General features: G+C 27.9%; 1 protein-coding gene across 1 annotated transcript; it reads left to right on the top strand.

Annotated features, from left to right (window-relative positions):
- The first annotated feature begins 10,623 nt into the window (after window positions 1-10,623).
- On the top strand, window positions 10,624-11,133 carry LOC113870043. The gene is made up of 2 exons (XM_027506641.1): window positions 10,624-10,850; window positions 10,965-11,133. The coding sequence occupies exons 1-2, from the start codon at window positions 10,624-10,626 to the stop codon at window positions 11,131-11,133; spliced, it is 396 nt and encodes a 131-aa protein (XP_027362442.1).
- The last annotated feature ends 2,217 nt before the right edge of the window (window positions 11,134-13,350 follow it).

Here is a 13,350-nt window from a genome sequence, read left to right as displayed (position 1 = left end):
ATCGTTGAACCATTCATAGCATATCACACAGAGCATACTTTCCCATATTTATTCACATTACACGGCACAGAGACCCACATTCATTTACAATACTCGGCACATATGCTATTATTCCATCACACAACATATCAACAGGTCATCCATATCCATTTACATCATTCAATCGTCATTCCTCAACATGCTCACACACATTCTCAATCAAGGGTATGTCAACCCCACAATCAATTCACAATTCTCTATAATACACACAAAAATTTTAATCAAATCACACATTTCCTATTCTCTATCTCAATCACATCATAACATTCAACGAAATAAACGCTAAATTAAACACAATGAGATAGGGTAGAGTCCCCCTTATCTCAGATTGAAGACCCACACGCGAATTTAGCTCTAGGAAGTGTTCCTCACACGAACTTAGTCCTAAATACATGAAGGAATCTCATGAGAATCAAGGAAATCCAAAAGAACAGAGAATAGGGATGAAAAACCGAAACTCTAACCATTAAAACGCACCTCCAAGCATTCCTCATACGAGTCCAACCTTCAATCTTACTCCCAAACGGCTTGAAGGCAATTTAATCAATGAAATAAGGTTTTGAGTCGAGAGAATCGAAAGGATCTTGAAGAAGGAAAAGGGAAATATGAGTTTCCCAAACCCTAACTCCTTTAAATCCCTTTTTGGTCGCGACACTCTCGCTGTAGTGACCTCGCTGCAGCGACGCCCCCTGTCGCTACAGCAAAAATATTAGAGAAAACTACACTCTGCTTTCTGCAGAATCTTGTTACAACGAGACTGTACCCAAAAGTGCAACCCAAAAAGGCAACAATTTTACCCATTTCTCCCAATGCCTTCTCGCTACAGCGAGAATGCCCTAGAACAACATCCACACTTAGCCTGTATACACACACATGCCCACACGCACACACACACACACACACACACACACACACATATATATATATATATATATATATATATATATTCAATCTACCATTCCAGTCAATCCAATCCATTCACTTCATACATATATGTACATATATAATAAATACACAACACATCAAAGTCCACGTAAACACCTATATTAATAAACAAACTATATTACAAAATCTGGGGCGATACATATTTTTTGTGTGATATCCCTGTGTTTGTGTTTGTCTCTCTTCTACATTACCTGGTTCTACATAAAAAAAAAATCAATATTCAATGAACCTGATTTAAATATTCTTTTTTAAATTAAAAAATATATAATTTTAAGAATATAACATAATAAATAATTATATTAATAAAAAAATATTTGTATTGATTTCATATTTTTATGTGTAATACCTGTATTTTGATTTATATCTTGAAAACTAGTTATAAGCCTATAAAATGACTAAATTTTTCCATTAGAAAACAATATTCTCTATGTTTGTAATTAAATGCTCTTAGAAAAATTTTTAAAAGCATTAGAAGTTATATTCCAATATAAAAATTTTGAATAATCATATAGAATATGAAATTCCACTAAATAAATATAATTTGATATGTTAATATAAAAAATATTTTTATAACATTTTAAACACTAATCTCTATCTTTCTCGGATTGAAAGTCGTTTGATAGTTGTGAAGATTTAGACTTTCTACTCATAAAATTTTAAAAGTACGTAAAAAGAAATGTTTATTAATTTTTGAAACAAATGATATATATAGAAATTAAATATAATATTTGAACTTAATTCAGAGTTAAAATGTTATATTTTCTTTACTTATTCATTCATTACGATATAAAATTATTAAATATAGAAATAGAACAGTTACCTAAAAATTTAAGAATCAAATCATACTCATTTTCATTGTTATGATATTTAATAATGTTTAATTTATTTTAATTATTATAATTAATTAGTTTTAATTGGAGAATTTTGAATTTATCATCCTCATTATAACATTTTATAAAAAGAAATATTGCAACAAAATCATTAAGTATAAATATTGTTTATTTTTTAATTTAAAAAAATAAATTTATCATCATAATTATTATAATATAACATATCATCTACATTAATTACATTAATAGGTTGTACATAATTATTATATATCAATTCCTATTAAATTATTTTAAAAAATCAAAATAATAGAAGAAAAGAAAAAAAGAGTAGTTAAAAAATTTTCAATTAAGATTTAGATAGAAATTAAAAGAGAAGAATGATTGTATTTAATATAAAAATTAATTTTTATATCAATTAAAATTAGAGATATTAATATAATATAAAGTTTAAGTGACATATAAGATTTGTTTAAGAGAAAAGTCAATACATAATATATATAATAATAAAATAAGAGAGATATATAATAAAATAACAAAATTATTTTATAAAAGACTTAAATGTTTGATGACATTTTGCTTTTTAGATTTTACACAATATTAAAAGTATTTATACAGTATTGTAATAAAAATAGTTCAATCTTCTAAATCTTCTATTGTTGCCTTATGTTTACCATTTTTTACTTTGTCTTTCTCAAGTTGCAACCTAAAAGAAAATATCAAATATAAATTATAGCATGATCTAAAAAATTTGAACAATACATTATAAGTTTATAATTTATACATTAATTTTTTACTTCTTTTTGGTAAATTTGGTGTTTCCACGGTTGAAAATATAGGTGAACAACTTATTGCCAAATCATTTTCATTTATTTTTTTACATTTATATTGTCTAAACCTTCTTCCTTCTCAATCTGTAAATATTAGACAATAAAAATAAAGTTATTAATCATCATATTATACACATTAAATGAAAATAATGAAACTCCAATTTAATTTTCTATATTACCTTCACTGTCAGCTTCACAATTTTATTTGCCGTGAAACTTTGTCTTCCACGACTTTCAAAGTAAATACTCATTCTTATTTGAAAAATATGTGAAGTAGCAATAATCTTTAAAAGTTGTGGAGGCAACTTTAATCCTTCACCATCACTTTTAAAAAAATTATCACATAAAAATAGTTATATGTTTTAATATATTTTATTTATATAATAAATCATTTGATTAGATTTTTCAATAAGTTAGAACTTAACACATTTACTTACAATTTCAGATGTTGCAATAAGATCTTTTAACTTCACTTGTGCTAATTGTTCAACAACTTCATCAAATAAGACAAATATAGTTGAATATGTAGAATCTCTAACATCAAGCTTAAGACGAAATCTGTAATGTATATAAATTAAAGTAATAATATATAATTTAATTTATTTTAATATGAAAAATTAAAAATTAAAATACATAGTGATAAATTAATTACCTTGTCATTGAGTACTCAACGTCTTTATAACATAATTCATATTTAAAATTTGTAGTTGTGAAAGAAACTTTCTTCTTACAATTGGGACAAGAAATATAATACCAACAATTTTTAAGCAATATATCGTTCACAGTTGCAATACAACCAATTACGGCATACTGAAAATTAATTGAAAAATTAGTTTAAAAGTTAAATAAGAAGAACAAAGTATAAGTGAAATTAAATTTACCATATCACTCTTTGATTTTGCCATTGTCAAAATTTTAGATATGTTTTTGAAATTTTCTAACTTAAAAAGAATCGTAGATCTTGTATTATCAACATTATAAGCAATATGCAAATCATTAAAATTCCTACAACAAAGTGATAATGAATAATTGAAAACGTGGTTAAGATACAAAGTAAAGAATTAGCAATAATTAACGTAACAGAGAGATTTTAAATAATTTCAATACTTGAATGAATCTATAAAATGAGTAACTTCTAATATGTCAATATTGACATAGATCTTTGTTGATCTTGATGTGGAAATAGAAATATTACCTATAATACATATACTCATTTTTTTTATAATTAAATATGAAGCATATATATATAATTTATTTAAATAATTTTTTTTAAAAATATAATAATACAAATATCTTGAAATTCTTTTTACAATAGTAGATGTGAACATTGCAACATTGATTTTTGAATCCTTAGATAAATTATCTTTTATTATTTCTTTGAATAGTGCAATATAATTATTGCACAATGTTACTTTCACTCTATTTTCTCTGCAAATAATTTAACCAAAATTATAATACTTTTTTAATTAATAATAATTTTAAAATAGTTGTTTATAACTCATGTCTTCCAATTGAAGCGTCATAGCATTAACCTTGCCTTGAGCAGTTGTTTTTTCTTCAACAGAACTTCTGTGCATGACCACTCTAATCACATCTATTCATAAAATAAATAATTTTAAGAAACTAATTGATAAATTAAATACAAATTATATAGCAAATTTTAGTAAAGTTTTACAGCAAAATACCTATTGAGACATTATTTTCACAATGACTTTTTAGATCTTCAAAGTTCACAAACTCAAAGATATAGAAAGGAATTATGTTATCATTATTTAATTCCTTAATAATAGTTGTGACATAGAATTGCAATGTGAAAGAATTATTTTCAACCACAACAAATCTATCTTTATTGTTTGTCATTGAAAAATTTGTTATGGAGTATATTTTTCCTTCTTTTAATATATCATTAAACCTGTAAGAAATACTCCATCCTATGGAAGCATGTATGTAATTGTTCTATAGAAAAAATTAATCAATTAGAAAATTTAAATATAAATTAAGTTAGTTAGTTATCATAGAACAACATATAAAAGAAAGCATAATTATAATTTATTAAAAATAATAAATTTTTGAGAAGAAAAATACAAATCTAATACTTTTTCATCAATTAGTACCGTATTAGTACTAATTAACTCTTTCTTGCGACATATATATAGTGTATCCCACAACTGTAATATTTGCACTTTTATTTTCCAATCATCTGTTGTTGAATTTAGATCGTTAAAAAAAGTCTATTTATCTTCATTGGAACTTGTTGTTCTCTTACAAAAGCATGGAAAACATAATTTAGTGAAACAAAAAAAAATATCAAATTTGAAAATACATGTACTTACGTGGATAGGTAATTCTTGATTGTTGACAGGATTGCAAAATACCAAAAAAAAAAAAAAGATGACAATAGAAAAACCATGAGCAAGTTTTCAAAAGTTTGTGTAAACAACTAAATATGACTTATATAGGTAGAAATGAAGTCCTACTTGGAGATTTATGAAAAGTTAGAAAATATGAAATTGGTATAATAAAAGTTGTCTTTTCATCTGTATTGTAGTTAATATTGATATATACATATATATATATATATATATATATATATATATAAAACTAATTAATAAAATAATTTAAATATGTAAAAAAATTTATTAGAAATTCAATTTAACAAATTTTTTACTTTAAAGTAAATTTTAGTCTTTGAAATATATATTGAACTATATATTATATTAAACTAATTAATAAAATAATTTAAATATATAACCTTATTTTTTCATTAGAAATTTGATTTAACAATATATAATATAAACTAATAATTATGTAAATGTATTTTTTTATTAAAATTATATTTTAGTATTTGAAGTAAATATTAAAATATAAATTATATTAAATTAATTAATAAAATAATTCAATTAAAAGGTAACTCTAAATTTTTGACATAATATAACCATCAATTCTAATAAATTCTTCTTAAATATATTTCATAATAAGTATGAATCAGATATAATTTTAATTGAGAAATCATTAAAAGTATTATAATTAATTTTAATAAATGGTAATTTAAGATTGCCGTTTGTAACATAATATAACCATCAATTCTAATAAACATTCTTTAAATACAATTTAAAGATAATAAGTATGAATAAAATATAATTTCAATTTGTAAGTATACGTTTCGAATTTTAATGCATAGAGTAATAAGTAAGTACAGTCAATAGGAGTGACTTTATAGGTTCCAAATTTGAATGCAATAAAATATAATTTCAATTCGTAAGTTGTACATTTTAAATTTTAATGCATAAAGTAATAAGTAGGTGGAGTCACGTATATAAAAATGACTTTATACATTTCAAAATTTAATGCATAGAGTAATAAGCAGGTGTGTGTGTGTGTGTGTGTGTATTATAGATAACCCATGAACAAGACATAATTATTCTCAACGGGTGGAGATGAAAAGTCTTAAGCGACCGATCTAGCTGAACAACTCAAAAGATACAAAAGTATTATTAATTTCTTCATGTTCCTTCCAAGTTTAAAGTATCATTTGTGCAAATAAAAATTTTGCTCATTACATGATATCTTTTTCATATAGATATATATAAAGAAAGGAAACGTTGCAAATAATGATGTAATAAAGAAAAGATAAAAAAGATTTGAAAATTTAGAAACGTATGAATTTTTGAAACACATTTATCTCACAAATATTGCCACATATATCAAATGATATATAGCTAAGATCAGATGATTAGGGGATACAGATGATGCATGCTTAAATTGATACTATGTCAATTTAAGAGAAATCATGTTCAGATGATCTCTAATTAAACTAAATCTTTCTTCAGTTAATGGCTTTATCTTTGGTTAAATAACTTTTGCTTTAATTTCGTTGACATGTGAATACTGAATAAGACTTTTTAACAAGTTAACAGTAATAGTATTATTAGACACAATGTGAATCTCATTTTTGTATATCATAATCTTATAATTGATTTTTATTCAAAGAAGCCGTGAATAAGATCCTTTATAGATATGTATTATGCTTCTGCTTTTCATAGAACTATAGTGTTGTTGTGTTTTGTGCTTGACTATGATATAAGATTTGCTTCAATGAAATGACATCTTTCTTCGATTCTTTTTCTCTTTATTATGTCTCTAGTATAGTTAATATCACAGTATTCCAACTATTGTGAAATATTAGTAACAAATCCTATTATAGTTTTATCACCTAGGTGTCTTTGGGTTTTTGAATCTTGTTTAGATTATCAATTCCACTAACAAAGATGGAAATGTCCTTAGTTAGTTCATCAATTTTCTTTTAAGGCTTAATAACTTTACCATATGATTAATTCTTACTAAAGTTTTTGTCTTCTTTAAGTAGTTTTTTTTTTTTTTGCAACTCACAATTCTCATCTTTCAATACTTCAACTTTGTTTATAATTTAGAATGTTCATTATTTACCTCTTTGTTTGAATCAGTTTCTGTTATAAAGTAAATGTGTGCTTCTTTTATTTCCTCAAAATTTAAGTCAGGTAAGTTATTACCTAGTTTTTCCATATTGATAGTAGCCTCTTATTTCTCTTCATTTTTGGAAAATTCTTATTCCTAAGAATAAGAATAAACTACACATTCTTCACGTCTTGATCTTTTGTTTTTAAGAGTACAAATTAGTCAAGCCAGTTAGTTATAGGTGATCCAATTAGTTGATCATGTAACCTCCTTCATATATAGCAAATTGTATATTCTTTTTGGAGACACAAATTAATACAATCTTCTTTTGCATTACTTTTTGTCAGTTGTTACCTAATAACTCCAATATGGTATCAAGAGCTTGAGAAGTTTAGCCATGGCTTACGCAAACACAACCACCACCCCTTTCACCCCACACACCTTCCAAACACCACTAACCCTAAAATTAGATAATGATAATTTCCTTATCTGAAGATAACAAGTTACTGCTACATTCTGCGGCTTGAAACTCACCAAATTTCTCAAAGATAATGCATCTTTCAGCAGAATACAAAAATCAAAATGACGAGACTAAAGGCAAAATCAATGCATAATATGTTAATCACGAATAACAAGATCAACTTATCATTGCCTAGCTGCTGGTTTCCATGACCTCACCTATCTTGACAAAGATGGTAGGATGATGCAGGATATTAGTGAATTATGAGTTTTCTATACAAATATTGTTAGTAAGTGAGTTAGGTAACATTTTATGTTAAGTCCCAAAAAAATAGGAGTTAGTTGGGATTATTAGTTATGAACCAACTATATATAGCTGGATAACAAAAATAATTGATTAGCATTCAGTTTGTGTAAGAAATTCCCTTGTATCTTCTCCTTCAATCAATACAATTATTGGGTTCTCATTCTTTTCATTGGAATCCCTTTTGTTTCAATTCTTCCATTGTTCATTTTTCCTCGAACCACTACATCATAGGATTGATTCATGCTCATCAAATTTGGAATCGATTAGAAGTTCATTACACTTTACAAACATGTGCAAAGATCAAGAAGCTGAAATCACAATTAAGAATGGCCAAGAAAGATCCCTCCATTAATGACTATCTAACTGACATAAAGAAAATTGTGGATTCATGCAAATGTGGCTTCAGGGCCATCCAATTTCCAACATTCCAATAGGGATGATAGAGGAGGCTATTCGAATAGAGGTAGAACCTTTACTCCTAGAGGAGTTCTTCATTCTCAAAGAGGAGGTGAAGCTATATTGGTAGAGGTCGTAGTTGAAATAACTAGAATCCTTCTCCACATAATTCTTGGGGTAAATAAAGGACATATTATGAAATTTATGGTAAGAGTGGACATTTGGCTACTGATCGTAGGCATAGGTATAATTAGGAAATTCAGGGAACACCCTAAGCAAATGTATCTTAACATCTTGGTCAAGCTTCTGTTTTGTCACACACACCAAGTCTTGCTATTCATTCCACCACTGCTGATCCTTTGTGGTACCTGGGTAATGGAGCATCTCATCATATCACCAATAATGATGGCAATATGACTATCAAATCACCTTACACATGTTTAGATTCAGTTAAAATTGGTGATGGCATAGAATTGTTAATTATTCATGCTGGTAAAACAAAGTTTCAAATTTCTAACTCTTCAAAATGATTTATCATTAATCAGTTACTTCATATGCCTTCTATTTCCAAAAATTGTTAAGTGTTTCTAAGTTTGCCATTGATAATTATGTTTTCTTTGAATTTTATCCTAGTTTTTATAATGTTAAACATTAGGATACTAAGGAGATCCTTCTTTAAGGCATACTTAGGGATAGATTGTATGTTTTTCCTCCTCTTCCACCTGTCAAGACTTACTCTGCTCTCTGCTCTCCGTTCCTCCATATCTTCTTCTTCCACGCCTCTACAACTTTGACACTCATGGCTATGAACTCATTTTATTCAAGTTCTTAAATCTGTTCTTAATTCATGTCATATCTAGCATAATACCAACTAGAGCTCGAACGCACCTCTATGAAGTTCTCGCTTGAGCTAGAATTCAATAAATGCCCTAAATTTTAAGAGCTCATGCACAAGAATGGAGTTCATTCATAGACCTAAGTGGGCTTTTCAGATTGGAGAACAAGAGAAGAAGCATGGGAGAGTGACTACACCATTAGAGGGCTAATTTCTATCCTCTTTCCATGTATTTTCTTGTTATTTGGTACACTATGAGTGGCTAGAACTTCATAGGAGATTGGATGTAATCTTAACTTTCTAAGTATTTTAGTTCATTAATATAGTTTTCATTTTCCATGCGTTGGGTGTGTTTATCTTGATAATAATACTTGTTTTCTACCTTACGGGTTCATTAAATTCAGTTTTAGGTTCTTTAAAAATTTGAGTAAATTTTAGGAGTTCGACAACTATAAATTAATTAAATTGAATTATGAACAAAATAAAATTAAGTAAAAAAATTTAAGAAAATTAATCCACAAAATACCAAATTTGTGTAACTATGATTATCATAGTACCTAAAGATTTTAATCAACGCTTGAACAATCACCCGATTCAATTATTAATTCAACCGAATAACTTAATTGAATAAAGTTACGAATTAAATCAAATCATCATTTAACCTAATCCGCATTAATTATCAAATCAAAGTATCAATCGAGTCCTAATTTGAATTCTAACCACAGAAAAGTTAATCATAATCGCAATATATAAATCTAAGATTAGAGAAAAAAAATAACAAACTCGGAGCAATTTGCCTCAAAACTCAAATTGGATTTACAGCATCTAGATTCTATGGATTGAACGGGAAGTTTATCCTTCCATCGAAGCACTTAACTGAAGCAAGAATGAGAGGAGAATGAGAGAATTCGAGAGAAGGTAAAAAAATAAGGATTTTTATTACGTGCAAATCTCAAAAACTCAAAGTGTCTAATCACACATCTTACCTAATTCATAACCTTATTAGTTTATTTATAGGTTTTAATTAGGGTAAACTATATGGCCAAAATTTGAGCCTTAATTATAACTTTAAGACCAAATACAATTATCTAATAACAAAGGGTCCAAATGCAATCTCGCAACAATATTCAGCAAATCTACTTAAACTTCAAAAAATCATAAAAAAAATAAAAAAAAACAACTCCAAATCCAGCGATCCATATATGCATTTTGAATTCCTGGATGTGTAGAATCTAATTCAAGTGAAATCAGCTAGAAACGAAATCTATAGAAAAAGTTATGTCTGAAAGAGTAGTCAGTGGTTAAAATAACCAAAAATATAAAATTAAAGCATTTATTTGTAATAAGCCCAATTTATTCAAATAAGTAGAAAATGGTAAAAACTCTAAAAATAAAGCATATTAAAAGTGTTTATAAATCAAAATAAAATTATAAATGTAAACCTAACATATGTTACATCAAGTGTGTATTCCTCAAAATGAATAGCTAAAAGAGATGATACTAGATGAGGCACATAAGAGTAAGTTGAGTTTTCATCCAAGAGCAACAAAGATGTATCAAGACTTACGAAAGAGTTTTTGGCGATATGGGATGAAGAAAGAAGTAGTCAAATATGTTGAGAAGTGCTTAACCTGCCAAAAGTCAAAAGCGGAACATCAGCGTATGAGCATTGTGCCAAACAGAGACCTAAAGTTCACATCAAAGTTTTGGGGAAGTCGGCAAGGAGCCTTGGGAACCAAGTTGAAACTGAATTCTACTCATCATCCCCAAACTGTCAGGTAAATGGAGCAAGCTATCTAATCTCTGGAGGACTTACTACGAGCTTGCGTGATGGAGCAGCACGAAGTTTAGGACGAATGTCTACCTTTGGTAGAATTTACTTACAACAACAGTTATCACGCTAGTATTGGAATGGTACCATATACGGCATTGTATGGAAGGAAGTGCAGAACACCCCTATGTTGGTACAAAGCTAAAGAAGCAATTCTATATGCATCAGATTTGGTTCAGCAGCAGAACGACCAAGTCAAAATGATTAGAGAGAATATTGAGGTTGCATAGGATAGAAAAAAGATGTAACATCCTTATTTTATTAATACAATTTGTGAAATAGTTCTATATTGAAAAGAGAAAAATAATAATTTTTCTTATATTCATAAAGCAAAATTAAATAAAATTTTGAGCCTTCATCTTATTACTCAAGCTTATAAAATATTCAAGTAGTAAAGAAATAAGAAATAAATAAATTTAAATTTAAACTAAAATAAAATACATGTATACCAGCTTCATTAGTATATAAGAGTTTAATAATTACAAATAATTTCAAAATAAATTAGGGCTCATATACATCATTTACAAAAATCAAAATAACTTAATCCTAATGACCAGATATCTCCACACCAAAATACTAAGGACAATCCTAGTCATCCTTTCCATGCCAACCCTCTATCTCAACTAACTCCTCCGAGGACAGATCCTCATCCTCGCAAAGATCACCCATATTTGCCACCACCTTAGTACCAGTCACTCGTTCGAAGGTGAACCGAGTGGGTCTTCCTATATGGTCATTATCGAGAAAAGTGTACAAGCACTTCACTGCACCTGGTATTTGAACCATTCCTCAATATATGTACATGCTGAGTGTATGTAAATACATTACCCAATTCATCATTATAATCTATAGTAAACTTGCAATAACAAAACCACTGCCACTCCCTAAATACAAAATGTAACCTATTAATTATAAATCCTTCCTCTACTCTAATGTTTCTCTAGGGAGTGGTTGTCTTGCTTCCTTGAAATATTTTGTAAGGATGAGCCTTTTTTCTCATTACTAAACATGAGTAATAACAATGTCAAGTCACACATAATAAATAACACACCAAACATTCAAAAATGACAAACATTTCACATCAATTTCATATACATTTAACATTCATTAATCTCATAATTTCATTCTACTGTCACTTATAACATTCCTGAATTCCTTATCTCAATCATTCACCCTATGATCCCTTGAGGTTTTCCTTAGTATAGATAGTTGTTCATTAACACAAATACAACGTGTGCTTACCCAGCTCCTTTTAGCAAAAGTATGATTAGAGTTTAGGTTAGGGAATAAGTGTGAGGCCTATAATGCTTTTACTCTCATTAGTTATGTGTAAATCAAAGAAAAACATCCACCATCTTCATTTTCACAAGATTTCTAAAATCATCTCCATCTTCCACATCGCCAGTATATCTCTAAACTATCCATACTTATTCTTATCACTTTTCATTTCTCATTATGACTATACTCTTTTCCATTTCTCATCATAACCTAAACTTGCACTTTGATGATAACATATCTTTCATCCTTTTCTTTTCCTATTTTATTCAAGTCCATTATTTATACCATATATCAGTCAATCATGCCGAAGGTCAAACACCTCCAAACTCAATCCAAAATATACATACATATATATTCAATACAACATCTCATTTAAGTCATTAAGAAAAAAAAAATCATATTTCACCAAAATAACTAATTCCACTCAACACATATCTACGAACAAGAAACACACACAATATCATTCTTGGATTGTAATGCAAGTTTTCTAAGTTGAAATCCCTAAAATACCCCCCTCAAATATTGCGCGCTCTCACTTAAACAATGACATCCTCGCTTAGGCGAGCCCTTCTCGATTATATGAGAAAACTAGACAGAGGAATTTTTTCATTTTTCTAATATTCTTGCTTGAGCAAAGTCATTCTCACCTAAGCAAGAAAAAGTTTAGAAAGCTACTCATTTTTTCTACCATTCCTCACCTGAGTGAGCTCTATCTCACTTGGCAAAAGAAAAGTTAGGGCAACTTTATTCGCTTCAGCGAGAATGCTCTGAAATCACCTGGTCTAAAATGTTCAATCACACCTGAGCGAGATTTCCTACGACTATTGTAACACCCTGCTGAATTTAGTTTATGCTTAAGTCATAATTACTAAATACAGTAGTTGCATTACAGTAATAAGAATTTTGTTTATTCCACTCATTCATTTCGTGTTGATTTAGTAGTATTTATCGGATGTATAAAAGAGCGAGACGTTATAATAACAAAAATAAAAGAAAATTGAATATGGAATAATCTAGATAAACATAGTAATTAATTTAACTCATACATGTTACAGAAAGATAACCATACATATTTATATATATAGGAGACCATGTTATTTACATATAATCAGGAATACATATAAGGACCACTACATACAAAAAGATCAGTGGCTCAATGTCATCAAAGT

Source organism: Abrus precatorius, unplaced genomic scaffold (genome assembly GCF_003935025.1).
Source record: "Abrus precatorius isolate BTA unplaced genomic scaffold, Abrus_2018 Scaffold6, whole genome shotgun sequence".
NCBI lineage: Eukaryota > Viridiplantae > Streptophyta > Magnoliopsida > Fabales > Fabaceae > Abrus > Abrus precatorius.
The sequence above is the reverse complement of the archived record's forward strand: the minus strand, read 5'-3'. Positions and strand labels throughout refer to the sequence as shown.